The following is a 20,442-nucleotide window of genomic DNA, read 5'->3' as shown; positions in this document are numbered from 1 at the left end:
CAAGTGATCGTAAAAATAAAGTTTATAAAAAGTCTGAGCTTTTTCTAGAAACAAGAAGAACTAAAAGAAGACTGAACAAATGGCCAGAAGAGCATCAAAGATGCAATTCCTGGAGCTATTTACAACTGCTTTTTGCTGCTTTAATATTAGGAAGAAAAGCAACCATTATATTATCAAAATGAGGGGTACACAACAAGCTGCATGGCTAATTTTAAGGATACATTCTTGTAGATACGCTGAATTAAAAAATCATGTCTTTTAAAATTAGCATTAATCAACGAATTTCCTTCAAAGCAGCTCAAGCAGCTCTACAAAACCTCAAACAAGATTATCTTGCTTGAAATCAGTGTCAGAAAGCTGCTCTTCAGCTGCTTTGATTTCCAATTCAACACCACATACCGCCTTCTGCTCAGCCAGGACTTTACATTTTTCACGTGCTTCTTCTTCATGTCTTCTGAGCATATTCTCAAGTGCTTCCTTATCTGCAAGATCTTTCTTCATCTGATTTTCCAACACCTAAATGAAGACATTTCTTTTGTCTAAATTATATCTGTTTCACTGGGCAAAGGGCAAGCAGAAAGAAAATCATGAAGATAGACAGAAATTTATTTTTTAAGCAATTGATCACATCTCAAGCAAAACTAAACCCAGGATGCAATTGCATGAAATCCATGGAAGAGCAAACTCCAGAAAAAAGCATTCCCTCAATTATCCTTGAAGACTGAACTTGATGATGGAATTTTATAGACATGGAGACAGTACAGATTTTTTAAAATTATTACTTTAAGTCATATGAACTCTGCTCAAGAACAGTTCCAGACTAATGCAAAAAACCCCCAGAAAAACTGTCTACTCCAAAATATGTCCAATAGGGGAAGTAAGAAAGTGCCCATCCCTTGGCTGCCCTACCAATATGGTTCAGAAGGAATCTGTGAGTTCCATAAGTGTGGATGAGAAAGGCAACTGAGAACCACATGAATTCTTCCAGTCAGAGACACCAAATCTAACAGCTAAGTAAAAAACTTATTTTTGTGACACAAATACCTGTCATCAGCAACAGGACTAAAGTAATTAATTGCTACACTTTTTTAAAAAATGCATGTCATGTATGCATGTGCAGAGCTCTAAATCAGTTGTTAACTAAAGGTCCCTCCCTTCAAAGAAATTTTTGAAGGCACAAATTCTGCTCACCACAGGATATTTTTTACTGTTCCAATTACAAAAACCCCATGTCCTCTTTCATCCCTTTGAGCCTTTTTCATCTGGTTTCCTGATTTCTCCTCCTAAAGCCTCTAACATAGGTCCCCATAATACACTGGTTCTCTTTTTCTTTTTATTCATTTTCTAATGCCTATCCTCTTTTCCAGCTTTTATATCACCACTTCTCCTTTCCCAACATCTACATCTGATCTTCCTGCTTTCTATCAATCACTCTCCTCTCATTGCTGATTACCAGATGCTCTGATCTGCCAAAAAATCTTTACTTCTCTTTTTTTCCTTCATATTTCTCCCACAGAAATTTCTTCTCTCCCCTTAAATATTATGCCCTCTCACATTTAAGCCAAAATGTAGAATTAAGGTCCTAGATAAATGTACCAGATAAAGATTGTTTCTACTAAGAATAACCTGGTTTAGCAAAGATTCTTACAAAATGTATTTACTGCCTGTCATACTGTAAGCTCTTTAGAAAAAACCATAGCCAGTGCATATACTCCTATTTCCCAGCTTGTTTTCCCTAATTTTAGATGGTGTCTATGATTCTATTTCTAACTGTTTGTTAATGCTACCCTGGAAAAGACAAAAACAAAGTGGGTGGTTTCTGTGGCTTCTTGGCAGATGTTCCAGCTCCAAGAGGATGGAATTTCAGAAACGCTCCAGTCTTTGCTGCATTTAAAACTTGCAGGTAGGCTGAGTGAACACTCACAGAAAATCACCAGTAGGAACTGAAAGCTTCTTCAGGGGGTGAGATCTAACAGCACTAAGTATCACTGAGTCAGCAATAGTCAAATTACAATCCCCAACTGCCTCCCTGTAGTTCTGACTTCCAATCCCAGCTGTCCTAATGCAGTGCTACAGACAGATAAGGTACAATGGCAGGGACTGGGAGAAAAACTGATTTTGATCCCACTAAGCTCCCTGCACATTGCAATAGGGGTGAGCAAGAAGGCTACTCCTAAGACTAAACAATCAGAGCCTAAAGGCAACTGTTTTTCCCTGAACTCCTTCTACCCACAAAAGCTTGTAGGAAGATAAGATATTTTTACTTTGAGTTTTTCCTCATAGAATTGTTCCTTCTGTTTCAGCTGCAGCTCCAGGTGTTGTGCTGCGATCTGAGCCTCACGATGCTTCTCCTCCAGCTCCTAAAAGCAGCAGAGATTCATATTCAGACACAAAGAAATAGTAGGTGCTGTGTGTATGTGTTACACAGGTATCAAACACTCATTCATTCTCTTTTTTAAGACTTCACACTATAAAAACCCCAAGACCAGGGCTGTCATGTTAAACAAAGCCTTATGAGAACTGCACATTTTCTTCTTTAAGCTCTGCATATTGCTGCTGACCCATCTACTGCAGTGCAGGTCCACTGCTAAGGACAAAGATTTCTACTTCCATGGTAAGAATCTCCATTTCCCAGTAAAATATTCTCAAAGATAGGCCAAGGACATTTGGTGAAAACACACAGTTATAAACATTTTATAGCTGCAGTGGCATCACAGGAAGTTCAGATCTATTTTTACCAAGGTCTCTCACTTGTTTTCTCACAGAAAACCTCAATAAGGGGCTACTGCTGTCAATGCTTTTCATTCTGCATTCAGAGTGGGAATAGCATTTACTTTGTTATATTCCTCAGACAAATGTTGTCAGAACAACTATTTATAAATTGCTTGGAAAATGAAAAGTGCAGGATGCAAGACATGTGGTGGAATATGCCAGAATGTTTTTAACCTCTTTGTTTCACATAAGATAGTTTCAGCCGTGCACAGCAAGGATTTAAGCCATTTGTAACTCAGAAATCAGCTGTTTCTGCTGTCTGACTATGTTATTTGTTGTATATCTATAATCAGCTTTCAACAGGACACCTCACAAGAGCTGGGCTTACAACTTCATGCTCATTCATTGTTGTATTTGCCACTCCAACAATTTCCCTGGAACAAGAGCAGCTCCAGGTCTGTCATTCACTACCACTGGCTTGACTCTTGCATAGACAAGTTGAGGTGTTGGGCTGCATCCAGGTCTCCTGTCTGCCTTCATTACTGCATAGCACAGGAAAATTTCCTGATATATGTGTGTACTTTAGCACTTTTCATATTAATTTCATATTCTCTTTCCTGATCTTCCTCATCTTGAAAAGATATGACTTTTTTTTGCAGTAATTTGCCATAGACCTCTTTTTCCAGAAGTGAGAATCAAAGAGGAGGTTCACCAAAAGTAGGTCATCTCCAGTGCCTAGTCCCGACACTTCTGCACGGAATGGAGATTGCTGCTTTTTGCAATTGAAATATGTCTCCCAGCAACAAGAGGGACAACTCACCTCCCCCAGAAGCCCACACGTTTCAGGTCCTGGCAGAGAATCAGACAACCAGATCAGCAGCAGCTTCAAAGCCACCAGCATCAGACTGCTCATACTGTGGCAGAAGCTTCACCAGTTCCTGCAGTGGCACTTAACAGCCAGAGTGGGCTCAAAAAGGTAAATCTCTTACCATTCCAGTTCTCACTCACTATTCTCTATGTAGCACTGACTTTGTGTTTGGCATCACAGCATTGATCTACACGTTCAGACAGTAATAAGTATCTTCTCTGACTTGTTTCTTGCTTCTTATTCAATTCTTACAGGCAGATGAGCTGGTACTTCTCTGATGCTGCTACATGAGTGTATGTGAAAACAATGCCTTTATTCAGCAATACCCACCTTACTCTGTGCAACTCTGCATCTTCAACTCCCTTCTTACCTTTCTATACTTTCTATACCAGGAAAAGACAAGTGTTTAAAAAGATCAGCTCGAGGGGAGGTACAGGGTAGGAGTACAGAAAGAACACCAGTACCCTGTGCTCCCAGGTCAGAGTTGCAAGGGACTAGGAAAGACTGTAGGAATATTTCTTCAACACCTGTTTGACTTTTTCATAAAATACTTTTGTGCCTCCCCAGCACTGTGTCAGAACTCCATGGAAACTATCTATAAGAAGAGCTAAACACATCCCCTGGTGTAAAACAATTACTCGATATTTCTGCATTCCCTTCCAGTTTCTCCTCCACAGAGAACGTAATCAAAACCAAGGAACAATTCCCAAATATACACAGGAGGATTATGAAACAATTCAAAGTTTTACACTATTTCTAAACATAAAATTGGCTCTGTGCCCAGCATAGTCTCCCACTTACCATGCACTCGTGCTATCAAAACAATTTGAAAGGAACAGCACTACTAAAGAACCGATTCTACCTTTTTTTGACAGCAATCAGGCATTCTGGTGTTAAAGTCTACATCCCCAGAACAAGCCTGGGTCATCTGTTGACTCTAAATATGCTTATTTATACATTTCCATTTGGCCTTCCTCAGGTGTGTCTCTGCTCAGGATTACTACCAATAAAATGCCACCCTTTTTTTCCTTGTCATATTGGCAACACACAAAGAGAGCTCATGAGGAACGCAAAGTAAATTTAATTATTCCACTAGAAAATTATGCTTCCTGTCCCAGGGAAGCAAAATTATTAGAAACACCCTCTGCTTGGTTCACTGGAGACTGACATACTAACTTACTATAAAGATTTAATAGGTTTAAGCAGGAGAGAAACAATAAATTGCCAACAGAGAAACATGTGGGTGAAAATGGTTTCCTGACAAATATTTATCTTTGGAGATGAATAGTTTAGATGACTAATTTCTCTCTGCTTCAAAACATAAGCATTTCAAATAGATCTGACCTCTAAATTCCTCTACAATTTAGTTTAAAAGATAGATATTAATGGTTTTGTTGTCGTAGTATCTTGTCCTGAGAATATTTTACTTCTGAAACAATCACTAGGTAAAATAATTTAAATATTACTATGTTGACTTAAGAGTGCTCCCCCTGAGACAACCACAATTTTGAAGAAGTATTAAGACTAAAAGTACAGGAGTGAGTTTGTAACTACAGGTGCAAGGAGAGTTTGAGTCCTTCAGCTTTCTCCAGGATGACTGATACAAGAAAGAAATCCCCTTATTGAACAATTTCTACGTTATTCAATGCAATTCTACGGCTTCTGATTCTTTCCTGCCCCTTTCTTACAAACTCTCACGCTCAAAGTTTCATTTTCACCTCTGCTCACCAGAATTTTCTCTGCCATCTGTTGAATCTGTTGAGATTTAGTCTGAATATCTTCTTTCAGGCGGTTTTCTCGTCGTTCCACAGTCTCTAATCTCTTCACTTGATTCTCCAGAGAATGGCGCCGTTCCTGTAGAGCAATTATGAGCTGCCATTTAGGCTATTCAACTCTGCACTAGCACAGAGCAAGGAGCAGTTTCTAGAAAAAATTAGGCTGAAGCAGTCAATATACATGGTTGGCTTCTATATTTTAAATCCTCATCATGCCTCAAATCCCTTCGGTAACCACATGTCCTTATTGACTCCTCACTCAAAATAAAAAATCTCTCAGCTTTTTTCAAAGAAATGTATCTTTTTTAATTAAAAATGGATTCATGTCTAACACTTTCCCCTGAAGAGTTACTACAGGAATACACATTGTTCAGAGTCATCCAGATGAGGGTTCCTAAATTGATGCACATCCTGATAACTAATTGACTTTAGATAGACATTCTCCACTCACCTCCGCTTCAAGTAATTTCTTCTTCATGCTTTCATTAGAATCTTCCCTGTTCTGCAGTTTCTCCAACTCCTTCTCAGCTCTCTCCTTGGCCTGACGGATATTCTGCAGAAGCTCAGTTGCCTCTGAGCTGGCTTTCACAGCCTGAAGGTCAAAAGAAAAGAAAAGAAAGGTATTATATGAAAAGCACACACAAAAAATTTGGTGTGTGAAAGCTTCATAACCTCAAGATGGTCAACAGTCTGAATAAATCCACTACAGAACTTTGGCCTAACTGTCTAAATTATGACAACCACAAACATGTGTGGGAACCCAAGTTCTAACTTCAATTACATAATTCTAATTTCTGTTTCACACACACACAAAAATTAAAATCCAGGAGATGCACAGGTTTGTCTTAGCGAAGACTTGCTATACTTTCTACTATATAGAAACTTGCTATACTGCAAGTTTCTACTTGACTCTATATCTTGACAGTAAAGTCTACCCCCCAGTTCAGCTCAAGTTCTTGGAAAGAACTCACAAAATAATCTTACTAAAAGATCAAGAGAATAACCTGTCGGCCTAAAGATAATTCCTTAGCATCAATGCAGGGAGAGAAGAAGACTGGATAAAACATGATTGTTTTGAAATATTACAAGTACTGTTTCTATATAGTTTTGGCCTCCATGAATAATAACCCTCTCAGGAGGTGCCAAGTGTGAAAAGCTTGCTCAGGGGATTATTATGACAACCCCTTTCTCTTCTGTTGAAAGATTCCAATAAGACTGTTCTTACAGTGATGACTGACCATGACAGCAAACATTAGATATTATTCAGCATACATTGTTAAGGTGTTTTAAAATTCTGCTGTGAATCCTTATTGTTCAATACTTTTACTGTGAATAACTGAACTCTTCAGTGACTGTGCAATTAAAGCAATTAAACCAAGTCCAACATGTATTTTAATAGTGAGCTAAAACCAGCTGAACTCTGTCTTCAGAAGCAGGGGAGCAGTGCGTTGCCCATGGTATACCCATTAAATGAGAATTTCTCTACACTACTCCAGTTCTGACTCAGCTTCATTTGTAAAAATAAACACTGTTGACATGTCTCAAGAGCCAAAAGCATATTGAAAACACCAGTGATTTCAGATACCAGTTCCCACCCCCCTTTCCTTATCATCCCCCATGCTATGACTAATTCTATTTTTGAGGGTAAAACAAAGTGCATCCCCCCTCTCCATTAAGGTTTCACTGGAAAGTCTTGTGGAAAATTCACTTTCACCACCCAGACGTTACCTTTGTCAGCTTTTCCTGCAGCTCCTGGATTTTGGCCTGCTGCTCTGTATTGATCTGCAGTTAAATAAAAACGTGGAGGGAAACAGTCATAAAACCAAAAAGAAAAAAATGCTCTCTGCTGATGATACTGTATTTATTTTTATTCACTTCCCAAAAACCTTTGTTTCTCCCTATAAATTCCAACACATCAAAATGCTCCTTGGCCAGTCAATTCCCACTTTGCTAACTTCTGCCTGATGTCAAATTTTGGTCACCAAATAGATTGTTCAGTGTGAGAATACGCAGAATTCTATTAGGTTTTCATTTGCTGTCCTTTATGAATAAAGAAAGCCCTTATGCATCCCCAATTTCACTCCTAACTAGGATGACACATAAAGGCCTGTCTTTGCCTGGCTTCTGAACACAATCCATTATGAACAGGTTATCCAGAGACAGCTTTATATCAAATCAGAAAGAACAGTGAATCACACCAACACAAAGACATTTTAAAAAATGAAATGAAATGAAATAGGGAGGGTTGAGAGGCCGTGCATGTCACAGACTAGCCAAAGGCACTCTTGGTTTCTATGCATAATATGAAAGACCCAGCAAGCAAACTCCAGGAAACCGAAGTGAACATACCTTCTCCAATTTGCAATACAACTCTCCTGCTTCATTTTTTCCTTGATCTTTAACCTGTAACTTAAGTATAAAATACATAAAAATCTCAGGAAAAGCTGTAGTACATTGTGCTTCTATGCAGTCGTGGTATTTAAACATTGGGAGTTACACAGAGTCGAAGTCACGCTATTTTGAGGGCACAACTGGAAAACATTCTGCATTAGTTGTACAAACCACAGTAATCTTTGAAGGATCCCCCCCCAACTCATGTGTGAGTGTCAAACAGCACTAGGAATCCAAGCAAAGCATCAGCCCTGTGTCTCCCACGAAGCCTAAACTACCTTTTGCAATTTGTTGTGACATTCGGCAGCTTTACGTTTGAATTCTTCAGCTGCCAGTCGGGACTCTCTCAACTCTGACTCGTAGAGGTCACTGCGCCTGCGAGCTGAAATCAGATCCTCTTCCAACTGATTCATCATCAACCTCATTTCTTCGACTTGAGCTTGATATTCCTGTGGTTGGGGTGGAAGGGGAGGAGAAGGTATTACGTTTTAGAGGCAAGAGGGGAAACGCTTGGAGCAGCAGATCCCAGAATATTGATTACAGGCAAGAGATGAGTTTAAGAGGATGTGGAAGAAAGGTAAAGTACAAAATAAAACAGTAAAAACTAAACAAAATAACATCAATGGTGTTCTGGTTTGAGTCTTGCCATTTTCAACTCAATACCTCGTAAAGTCAAAACATTGACTTTTTTAAGAGTGCAGGAACACATAGATACATCTACACACAAATGATAAAAATTACTTACATTTCTAAGTTCTGAAACAGAAATGTGCCTTTGAGTTGATGTCTCTACTAAATGCCCAGATGCTGCCTCAAGATCTATTTTCTCAGGCTGATAACATGACAGTTATCACAGATCTGCACAGCTTGGGTAAAAGGAAAGAAGGAGAAGCAGAGGGGTAGCACACTGTGCCATCAGCTATTTTCTCTTGACAGAGTTAAAAAGGATCACATTGCTCTGCATGGGAGACAACCTAAAACCAAATATCATCTTAGAAAAACTACCTATAAATCACATTGCCCATAGAAGATATTTTTCTATATAGGCAGAAATAAAGATTCCCCTTGCAGGAGACTACAAGATAGGGCATTTGGATGGGGAAGATGGGAGAAGAAAAGAATTTGAATTGACTATCTCAGTGACACTGGGAACTCAAACTGAGACTAGCTCAAGAGATTGCTTCTCACATATTCACTGGAGAAAAAAGATTTTAATCATGTTTATTTAGCATTTACTAAGTCCTGTAAGTATACATTTCATAAAATTACTCTAAAGCAAAGGAAAAAAAAAAAAAAACAAAAAACAAAGTATTTTTTATGAAGCTGAGAACAAGTAGAAAACAAGCACATCAAGAGCTAGGAACAAAGATTATGAAGGACTGACAGTGGGGGAGTCTCTCTTTCTTTCCATTTTAATACCTTACAATACGCCTGACTGCCCCCATATGCAGAAGAGTAACTGTCTCGTGACAGACTCAGGTTTGTCATCGCTCCCCCAGACAGGCACTGCCTTCAGCTACCAAGGGACTGCAGGAACACTGACCCCAGGGGCAGCCCCTGACTCTCCAGCAAGGACAGCTTATGCAGATATTTAAAGAAGCTGGGCCTTTAACAAATTGCTTTCCTATCCCTTTGGCAGAATGGCTCTTTGCTTTGTAATCCCAAAATTGGTTCTCCAGTCTGTAAGGAAGACAGGGACCTACTCTTTCCAGTTAGCCTCCTGTGGATGACCTAATTTTCTTGGTGGAAAGAATTAGAGCTTTTTGATAATAACTAAGCATATATTAACTCAAATATTGTTTTCATATAAATAAATTTGTGAATAAAAAAGGCAGAACTGTTTGAAGGAATACATGTCCTGCTCAGAAAGTACAATTTGTTAAGACTTCCTAAAATACTGGGCTTTTACATCAGCAAGCACTTGACCAAAGAATTACAAGTATGACTACAGTTGCCACTGTGACAATGAGTGTTTGGGAAGGGAGGAGAATGGGGAAGGAGAAAAGAAGGAAGAAGAAGAGATAGTTAGTGATATTTCAGGTTTTCTTGTTTCATCACATTTGAAAGATTATCTTTGAATAAGTCTCATGATCAGGTCAGAGGAACAGGCCACACCACTCCAGGCAACACAGAACAAACCTCTCAGATATTCACTGGTCAGAGTTTAAGAACTACCAAGAGGTACTTAAGTGCATATTAGTGGACAGGCAAAGCTCAGGGCATGTACCTGAAGCAAATCACATCAGGGAACTACATACAAATGAGTGGGGCTCTCAAAAAATACAGATTCTGAGCTGTTGCAAGTACATCTGCTCATACAGATCTTCATCAAGTAACAACCAGAGCACAGGTTTAGTTAAAACAAAAAAAAACAAAACAAAACAAAAACCAAACACACACCCCAAACAAACAAAAGACCCCACAAATCCACCACGCTCTTCTATTCAAGTACCTGAGGTCAAGTTGAACCTACAGCCTTGCCCTGAAAATACCATGTGCCTAAATATTAACTTTTGAAGGCTCTGATTTGCTGTTGATTTGACTTGTTCTCTCTCAGGTTTCAGGTTTTCAACAGCAAAACTCTAAAGGGACTCTTTCATCTCATCTCCCAGTTCCCTCTGACTTAAAAATCATGGTCCAAGTTAATGGCCAAGATCCACCTGCTCGTATGAGTCAGCACAAATATCTCAGCATTTTTTGTTGCTCTTGTCTTTCAGAAAGCTCAGAAGAGCACCCCAGATATGAAGGCCTGCAGGATATTACAGATTCATTTGTTGACCTAAGCAGCATTTTTATGTCATTGTGAATCTTCACAAGCCAAATTAAGAGATTCTGGGACAAAGCATTTGATTAAAAATTACTTGCATTATGTTTCCTCTGTTACATGTGTCCGTACTGCCTAAGAATTTATGGGTATTTATAATCATCAAAAATGTTCCACATTTCAGTATTTAAAGCAACTTTTCAAGCAAAGCACCAGAACAGAGAGCAGGGAGCTTTAGATCCCTTGTATTACATAAAACAACCACCCAGAAGAATGCAGGAGAAGTCTATGGAGGCCTGATACATCCAGAGGGTTGAGTTTGCATTTCATTACTTTTTACATAAGAGCTTCTTATGTCTGGAGAATTATTACCAAGGTTTCTGGGCTTCCTTGTCTCAAATGCTTTGAAATGAGTCAGTCACCATTTGTAAGGTGCTTTGAAGATGAAAGCCAACAGATAGTTGCAAAGAATTATTTGAATGCTACAGCAAATTTCAATTTCTTTTTCTCAAAGCAGTATGTTGCTGTTAATTCATAAAACTGAATGAAATTTGTCTTGTAAATAATTTTAAATTTTAAATCCTAAAAATGTCCTAATTTGGGCATATTTTCATTTAATTTTGACTTTTTTTTTCTTATGAACAACCATATGAATTTTGAACATTCTTCTAGTGGACAAAAAAATTATTAATTTCTCCTTTGCAAACAGATTAAATTAGTAAAAGAAGAGTTAGGCAACATACATTCTATTTTGAAAGACTATTAAGCATTTTAAATGGTCAGATAAGAAAGAAGAAAAAAAACCAACACAAAGGCTAGCTCAGTTCTCTCCCAGGTGAAGATTCATTAACTTGTGAAATTTGCATACCTTAACCATTTTAAATGGATAGCTCATTTCTAATGCAGTATATTAGTAAAGCATTGCAACTTTCTCCTAAGCTAGTTTTATAGACAAAGTCCTCTCAGGACTAGGAAAAGAAAAACCGGAAGTTTGGAGTCTGTGCTTACTTGCAAAATACACAAGTGGAATTTTGTTGCTTCCTATATTGTTTAGGAACCCATGTGAGAACACACAGATTGGGAGTAATCACAGCCTACCAACATCAAATGTCATCCTGGCACCAGAGCTAGAATATGCCAGGAATGCCTATTTGTGGACAGCCACCCTGCTCCCCAAAGAAGCAGGAATACCTGTTCTTTGATCTCTTGCAGTTTTCGGCTTTGCTCTCTGATATCATGAAGTAGCTGCAGTGCCTTATCATCTTCCTGAGACACCTCCATCCGTGCCTGCTCCAGGCTTCGCTTTAAGCTCTGCAGAAAGCAAAATGTTCAATACACAGTCTTTGGTTTTTTCAAATGGTTGTATAATGAAGATCTTTAGTTACACAAATGCCTCCTCGACTGCAGTGAGGCATCAAAATAATAATAATAAAAAAAAAAATTAAAAAAAGAAAAATTGAGGCACCAGTAATGGAACTCTAATGAAATTCATGGCCAGTGCTGCTCCTATCTGAACAGAAGCAGCCCATTTTTACAAACATTGTTTACTCAAATCTTGGTTCAAATATCTACTTCCTCACATCAGGTTTAGAGACAAAAACCAAACACAGATCACAAAAGGCATCCATTATTGACAGCATTTATCTATATTTTATCCAGGACTATTAATTCACAACCTAGACACAATCCTTCAACTTCATGTTACTTACATTTTTCTTGTTGCTGTTAAGTGAGTCAAATGCTTTAATCATTGTTAAACTTCTACAAAGAACAGAAGAGCTGAGTCTGTATCTCACCACATACCTTACCTGCAATTTGGACCTACCAGTGGAATGGTCCTCCTATCAACTGAGTATTATTCTTCAATAGAGAGCTATAAACTGGATTTTATTTATTTACCTAGTAGCATTTGGTATGGCAAAACTCAGCCCCGTTTTAAGATGTGCTTCCCAACAAACCAACCCATCAGAAATGGTTTTCAATTCTCTGAAAGAGAGTATTATCTGCACTTCTGTTCTTGGTACAAGAGAGGAAACATAATTGTATATCCAACTGAAAATACAGAGACTATCGACTAGAATGAAAATATCCTTACTGGAATCTTGCCAGGACAACTGGGCAGACATTCCAGCTCCCATAAAAAATGCCAAATGATCTTTGAAGTCATGGTTTTGCAGTCTCATTTTTATATTCTACCTGAAAAATAGCCCCTGTCCTACAACCTTCCCTGACATTGTGCTGGGGAACTGGATCAGTCTGAACTCAGGACACCACAGATGGAGGCAACACCATTGCTTCCTAATCCTATTTGTTCCTGAAGATTTCTGTCTAGGCACTGATTAGGCCCCTTCCTCTTCTGGCTAAGAAACCTGCAAGAAGTCAAACCCAAGCATGTTCTAGCACAGCCAGTAAGACAAACATCACAAATAGTTTCAGCAAGACCAGGACAGTAGTCACTCCTGCATGATCTAAGCACATGACCATGAAACAACGCTCGAATAAAACTACCAAGCAAGCTTTTGCAAACAATTCAGGGCTCCATGTTCAACAGATATCCCCTCACACATTATTTTCTCTCCATCAAGTACCCCACTGAAAGCACGATGGAAGAGAAAGACAAAGACCACCAAATTTCAGGCCTTCAGCTCTGGAAGGACTGGGGTAAGGGCTCACACTGCATTCTGTGATATAGGTGGCCAGGTCCTGCTCCAGGAGGGATCGCTGGGTCTCAGAGGCTTTCAGTTCCACCTCCTTTTGGCTAAGTACAGCCTCCACCTCTGACACTCTCCGGTGCAACCGCGTCATTTCCTGCTCCATCTGCAATAAATATCAAGAGGTTATAAAGGGGGGGCTTCACAAGCTTTGTTAACTGCTACATTCAGAGCTCTGTTTGTAAGGAATTTGTCTCCAAGAGACTTCTAAGCTATGTTTCTCCAAATGGTGTTTAAATTCCGATACCATTGTCTCTGCTCCAGGAATGCACAGTTCTTCTTAAGGACAAGTAGTAAGTCTAAGTCACCCCATTCATTCAAGCTGCTTGTTCATATTCAGTCATTCTTCGAACCCCAGTTAGCAAAGAAGACACAATCATTTTTCACCTGACTTGCAGAGATGGGTCACTTTAACCTTATCCCAAATCCATGCTGGACCAGAAGATGGTTTCCCCCCATCTCCTTGTCAGGAGCAAATGGTCAAATCCAGAACAGAGCAGGGAGAAAAGTAATGGAACTCTCATAAAAGTCTCAAACAAGCAGTAAGTGTTAAAAGACTCCACCAGGTTCCCTTTACTGGAGCACAGCAACTGTTATGAGACGTTCACCATAAGCAGTGACGTGACAACAGTTATATAAGCAGGAGCTGATGAGTGAGGAAGAGCCCCTCAGAACAGTACTGGGGTAACTGTTGTGATGAAGAGGCAGGGCCTGCAGGAAGCAGCAGTCGTCTGTGTCAACGCTGGGAAAAGGACAGTTTAAAATCCAGAGCCGCTTCTTGTTAAGATAAAAGTATCTAGAGCAACAGCATGGCCTAAATTCATCTCCCTTTGTACTGGACAGGAAGCCACCTCTCTGAAGGAAAAGCACTTTGCCCACCACGAGTCTGGATGATCAGCAGCATCTGACAGATCCCTGGACATACAGTGGTTGCAGATTCCTGGAGCAATGGAGATGGCCAATCGCATAAATAAATACCTTGTGACACTTGTCCTGGGCGTCTTGGAGTTCTTTGCTCTTGAGAAGAAGTGTCTTTTCCATGGAGCTGACCTTGGCTGGAGAATCCACACTTGAAAAAACAGATCTAAAAGAGCAAAGCCAAACAGCACATGAATATAGGCAAAAGGTAACAGAAATCTGATTCATGCAGCCTCTGTAAAGTCATTGTGTACTTACTTATCCCGGGATAAAAGAAAGGTGCAGCAATTCCAGTCTAACAGCCATCATTTCAGATCAAACATACCATAAAAGCTGATGACAGTATATCATTATTAAATAATCCATGTGTACTTCTATTTACAATATTAATATTTTCCATCAGTGGATATGTCACAGTGCAAAACAATAAATCACAGCAGCAGCACTGCATAATTTGTAGGGATTTATAAGTGCAACAAAACCAAAGCATAAAGTCAAAGTAACCTTTGGAAAGATAACAAATTTCCAGAGAAATGCCTTTTATTTGGTACTTTATTTTTAAACAGGTTTTTAAATTATCATCGAACTATAAAAGCCCTAAAAACTTCAACATTTCATAATCTGCACCACAGGAAGAAGAGTTTAATATCCTTAGTTACATTCTGTGAATCAAAATTGAAACTTTCCTTACCCAATTCATATGATCTCTACAAACTCAATCAATATCAATATGATTAGTCACACTGCAGAACTTCAGAGTTCCACTTAGAAGTAATTCTTTTTCATGAGACACAACTTAACTGTACTGTTCAAAACAATTTGACTCCAGAAACCTGGGGGAAATATTTACTTGTTCTTAAGCTTTCTGTCTAATTGGGACTCAGCATTTAAGAAGTTACTGTTTCTGCTAGTCTAAATTCCTTCTAGAAAATGATAGGAAGCCACCTGATGTTTGGCAGCATATTTTTAGTGCTTTGCAGTCTTAAATATGCAATCTGCAACCAAAAAATTAAGTACACGAATCAAAACATAATCCTAAAAATCACATTCTCCCTCGCATCAAATGATTCAAACTAGATATTTGAGCAGTTAGTGATGGAACCGGTGTTAACTGATAGATCAAAACGCAGGAGCACAATGAAGGTGCTAATAAAAGATCACCCGGGCTGCCCACACATTGCTTTCTGCTTCTCCTGGCCACAGTTTGGTGTGCAGCCAGCTATCCCCACGGAGAGAAAGGAGCTTTGAGCAGCTCTCTGCATATAGCCACACACCCACACACAGCAGCACAGGCTCCTCTTAACACCAAGGAAAGTTTCGTTCCATCACCACCATTTTCTGAGAAAAATCTACTCCCTAATCCAACTAGATATGCAACATAGGCACAGGAAGAGAGACGGGGATTTTGATGAAAATGCTGCAGCAACGTCTCTGTATCAAACAGATCGTCAGCACCACCACCTCAAGCTGTCATTAGGAAACAACATTTTGATAGCAGCAAACAAACACAGCAAAATCCACCAGTTCTGCCCTGAGAGGTCAAATATTATCATCTCTTCAGAAACCTGATATGGAAAAACTTAGAAGAAAGAATCCTGCATGTCAATGATACAGATATGATCAGGACTTACTAAAAAAAAATGTTTAAAATTAATGCTTTTATACAACATTCCTTTAGTCCTGGTCCAATCAATCCGATCCGTCAAATTACCATATTTAAAAATCAATTTATAAAGCGTGTCTATACTCCTACAGAGAAAAGGCAACCATCTGAGAAAGATGCATATTAAATTCCATAACAGCTGGGTGTACAAACAAGGCTAAAAATGAATAGTTGAGAAAAGCAGTCTAAAAATACAAATTAAAGCTCACATTAACTAAAAAAGACACTAAGGAATCTGCTTTCAAATGTTAATCAAATATATGTAAATAGCTGCAAATATGTACTGAGACAAGTCTGAAAATCTTCTTATAATAAAAATGTATTTTTACAGGTCTGAACTGTACAGGCTGAAGCAATCTTTTTTTCAATTATAGTTTCAGCCTTAGCCATCACCTTTTCAAACCTGAGGCATTACCTAAGAAAACTCCAGCCAGTTCTCACAAACCTGTTTTTACTCGTGGCTTCCATTCCACCTCCCTAAAGGAGCTAATTTTATTTGTTATTTTTGCTCATTTATTTTATTTGCTATTAAAAGAATCAGAGCCTAATGTTACAGGCACCATTTTGCTTTTCAAAAATTTCTCCTAGTAAGCCAGCTCAAAGCATCCATATGCACTGCAAACCAGGCAGGAACAGGATGGATTCAGGGAAGGAGATGCAGAGCTCTGCAAGGACAGGTGGTTCAGCCAGGTGGGATGGGCTGGGACAGAGAGCAGGAGACCGACAGAAGTTTGCATTTCACGAGGTGACTGCAGAGGGAGCTGCTCCTCAGGGTTGGTGTTGGCTTTGTAAGGGAAGAGGAGGCTACAAACTAGAACTACGATCTTTCTTCCTCATTCCTGTCCAAAGCAAGGAAGAAATTCCTTAAAAATATATGTCCTGGTGACACGACAATTTTCCTGCCGTGGAAACAGTACATCTTATCCCCAAGGAAACCGATTTTGGTTAGCACTGGACACGCAGCTTTTAACAGACTTGCTTTCCCAGTAATTCTTTCCTGTGTACAAATTGTATTAGAACAACTTCCTGAACATCCATACAATCTTCAAAGTATCAGAAAGGGGCAGACAGAGGAAATCAAGAGAAATGGAATACTGGCTAATCTAATAAGCCTTGTCATGGTGATAGAAGCTCTCAACAGAGCATGACAAGGTGGAAAATACCCACATTTCTGGGGCACTTACATTCTTCCTCAGTCAGCATCATTACAGAAATTAAACACATACAATCCAACATCAAAAGCCATGATGCAAAGCTATCATTCAGGCTAGGACCATCTCAGAGTATTTCATTTAATTAACTGCTACATCTGGATCAATTCTCTTAGCACGACAGCAGTTTCTGCCGTTTCCCCTGAAGTGTGAAAAAATAGATTAACAAAAGGTAACCAGTATCCATCAACAAGAAAATTGCAATAAAAGATTAAAAAAATCCCAAAGTTAAGTCCATAGTACCAAGCTCTGATAGCACTGGGGCTGTGCCAATTTACTTTCCAAAGAAGCACTGCCTGCATGACTAAAAACCAAGTTAACTTACAGCTGACTAGTGATTTCACAGCTAGATCAGCAGCAGCCTCAACCAGCAGAATGATCAGAAATGGTGCTGGTTGTGCAAAAGCTCCTCCAGTTCCAACTTGGCTGAGATGAAAAAGAAAAAAGCATTAGCAGAGGAAAAGCTCCAGGATGACTCTGGGGTATCAAACACGTCCCTTGGTCCCCCCCATGCACCACATCACACCTCAGAACTTCCTGTGTCCTTTTGTGCCACTCTCATAAACCCCCAACTCACCTGTGCTGCTTCCTTCTCACAAGGATTGGCACCATCTGTCCTAATCCTGGCCCCCACACAACATGCCCATAATCTCATCCCCCATCCCTCATGCTCTATTCCTTTTAGCATTATACTCATCTGTACCTTCCGCCCCCTCCTAAATGCTTGCTCAGGCCTAAAAAAAAACCAACCAAAAACAAACAGTGATACCATCAATCTGTGAATAGAGCTTGCTGAAGCAAAGCATATTTTTGGTATGCTCATCCTGTGCTTCCTCTTTAATCTATCTTTGGTGAAAGAGCTCACCAGAACCGACAAACTGTTGGAAGAAATCAGTTGTCCTTCTTTTTGGAAGAATGGCCCATTTTAAGCCTCAGTATTTTATAATGACAGTCATGAATCCATATCAAATTTTTAAAATTAAAAAAAAAACACCAAAAACAATCCCAATAACCAAAAAAAACAAAAAACAAAACCCCAGAAATCCTGAAAATACCACTTCTTAGGACCTTGCAGAGAGGACACGGGCAGGCAAAAATTTGCATTATAAAGTATTTTTTAATTAGGTATTTTTCATTAGGTATTTTGGTACATTTTATTTGGTATTGATTTTTACTAGGCATTTATTTTTATTAGGTATTTATTTTTATTAGGCAATTTGGTATATTTGGTTAACCCTGGATTTACAACATATTTATCTTATGCCTTCAGGCTTCTGCTAGTCACCTGCAAAGGACAAGAACGATTTTCCTTCACCACTTGATGCATATTTTTGGCACCCAAGGGTTTTTGTCACTTGTTCTAAGCACTGGAGATCAGCCATGGTTAGGGACAGGAAGGTGGGGCTGGCTTTTAATGGAATTAAACCCTCAGTTGCCTCTTATCTTGTCACAGTCACACGCTCACAGCCAAACCAGCAGCCAGGTTTGCAGTCAGACAGGCTCTTCTCCCCCATATCAGGAATTCAGAGGCCATGATGGGAGAAGGACTCAGCTGGTCTTTCTCTGCAGCTTCAACCCAGCTCTTAGAATCATCCAGCAGATTGCCAGGACAGGAACCTATGGCAGCAGCAATTAAGCCCTTGATTTCTCCTGATTGCTTCCTACGATACATTAATATCATGACTTTTGCTCTTTTGTTAAATTTCACAGTTGTTAGAGGGTCACAAATTCATCCCAAATCTCATGGTATGGGGCAACACTGTAATTCAATGAACCCTTTTAATCTACACACCAACTATGTAATTTCTGGCAACAGGTCTAAGTGACTCAGGTGAACCCTTCTAGCACTAAGTCATTGGGAGAAAGAGAAGAATGGAAAAGAGAACTTCTTTCACCTTCCTTTTCTTTTTGCTGAAGTATTTGAAATTCCTAGCTCAGCCATACCTTCTTACTGTCCAGTGAACAAGGTCAAACTTCGTGGCTTGACAGCCCTCAAATTAAAAGCCACGAAAGTTTCAAGGACCTTGTCACTGGCACCCTGCAGCTGCCTGGGCTCACTGTGAGCAGCACTGGAGGGCTCGTGCTGCAGACAGGAAAACAGATCTGCATCACTTAGCAACCATAAGGCTGGACTTTCAGAGGAAAGATTTTAAGAACAAAAATTCTGGACTGATCAACTTCATGACTTAGGACCTTCCAGAGAAGACGTCCCGAGATTCACAAGAGAGAAGCCTCCCCCCCTCCATTTACTGTTCTGCATCTAGAATTTGATGTTCAAGCTAGTGTGGACAGAAACAGTACTGTATTTCCTCAAGTAAAACACACACTAGACAACATTTCATAAGTAAGAAGTTATCTTTAGGACCCAACTGCAGTGATATTGAGAATAAACTAATCACCGCATGATTTAAATACAGATATATTTTCAAGTCTCCGCAAGCTCTTTGCCATATTTAAATCACCTTCTCAGAACAAAATGCAAATATTAACTGCTAAAAATAACAAAGTGCATTTATCAAGATCTCATTAAAAAAAAAAAGAAGCCAATAAGACCTACCTAAATTAAAATTATTTGGGGTAAAATTAAATATATGATGTCTTTCTGTTCCAGTACAGGGAAAAAACAGGCCACACAAAACAGAAATTTTACTTCAGTCAAAATTTCTCCAGAGGACATTAATCCCTATACTCTTTTGCTATACCTTTTCCTATCTATTACCAAAATTCAAATATAACTTCCATATGCATTTTCAGTACCATCTCCAAAAAAGAAGCACATCGATCCATCTGCTACAGCTGTCTCAGCCTCCAGCACAGTTACACCACTGTTCTGAGACTTCACCTCACACTCCTCTTCAGTTCTAGTCCTGGGCCCGATTACATATAGATTTTTACCACACATATGTGGTCACTGTTGAGGCTCTTCTGTCACCTGAATGGCCATTTAGCTTTGTACATGGATTGCAGTTCCCCAGGCAGAAAAGATAATACCCTAAGTTAAACTCATCACTCCTGAATTAAGACAGATTTTAACCCCAGGTATCTACAGATCTAACAATCCCTTTTTCTAATTCTGCTGACAATATTAGATCGTTTCACCAAAAGAACACTTTTTGGGTTTTTATGTTGTCTCCCTTTTGCCATAAGAGCAACTCTGCTGAGGAGGAACAGCCAAAGATTCCCTTCTTATTACTGGCATAACCATCATATAACCTTGATTCACGGCGTGGGCAAGATCAAAGATGTCAACAGTATCACCAGATTTGGTGACACGTTTACTGCAGAGCAACTATCACAACGAGTATGACAAAAAATGAAACTTGATTAAGACAGACTGGCAACCAAGTCCCTGAAGGGAACTAACTAGCAGGAGTGAACGATGGTTGACACGAAAACACAGCACCTCAGTGCACTGAATCACTAACACAG

General features: G+C 39.3%; 1 protein-coding gene across 11 annotated transcripts in view; it reads right to left on the bottom strand.

Moving 5' to 3' along the window:
• Window positions 1-20,442, bottom strand: part of CIT (citron rho-interacting serine/threonine kinase) — an 82,820-nt gene that overhangs the window by 35,556 nt on the left and 26,822 nt on the right. For 8 of the 11 annotated variants that reach the window (XM_017814118.1, XM_017814114.1, XM_017814124.1 and 5 more), the window contains 10 exons: window positions 14,200-14,305; window positions 13,184-13,327; window positions 11,702-11,821; window positions 8,025-8,195; window positions 7,705-7,764; window positions 7,084-7,137; window positions 5,807-5,947; window positions 5,309-5,434; window positions 2,265-2,360; window positions 400-516 (listed from right to left, as the gene is read on the bottom strand). In XM_017814118.1, coding sequence (XP_017669607.1) covers window positions 400-516; window positions 2,265-2,360; window positions 5,309-5,434; window positions 5,807-5,947; window positions 7,084-7,137; window positions 7,705-7,764; window positions 8,025-8,195; window positions 11,702-11,821; window positions 13,184-13,327; window positions 14,200-14,305 — 1,135 coding nt within the window. The remainder of the gene's footprint in view (window positions 1-399; window positions 517-2,264; window positions 2,361-5,308; window positions 5,435-5,806; window positions 5,948-7,083; window positions 7,138-7,704; window positions 7,765-8,024; window positions 8,196-11,701; window positions 11,822-13,183; window positions 13,328-14,199; window positions 14,306-20,442) is intronic. The other 3 variants (XM_017814120.1, XM_017814119.1, XM_017814123.1) reach the window with 1 other exon arrangement.

This window comes from Lepidothrix coronata, unplaced genomic scaffold (assembly GCF_001604755.1).
Source record: "Lepidothrix coronata isolate B3197 unplaced genomic scaffold, Lepidothrix_coronata-1.0 Scaffold44, whole genome shotgun sequence".
Lineage (NCBI taxonomy): Eukaryota > Metazoa > Chordata > Aves > Passeriformes > Pipridae > Lepidothrix > Lepidothrix coronata.
This window is presented reverse-complemented; position numbering and strand designations above follow the sequence as displayed.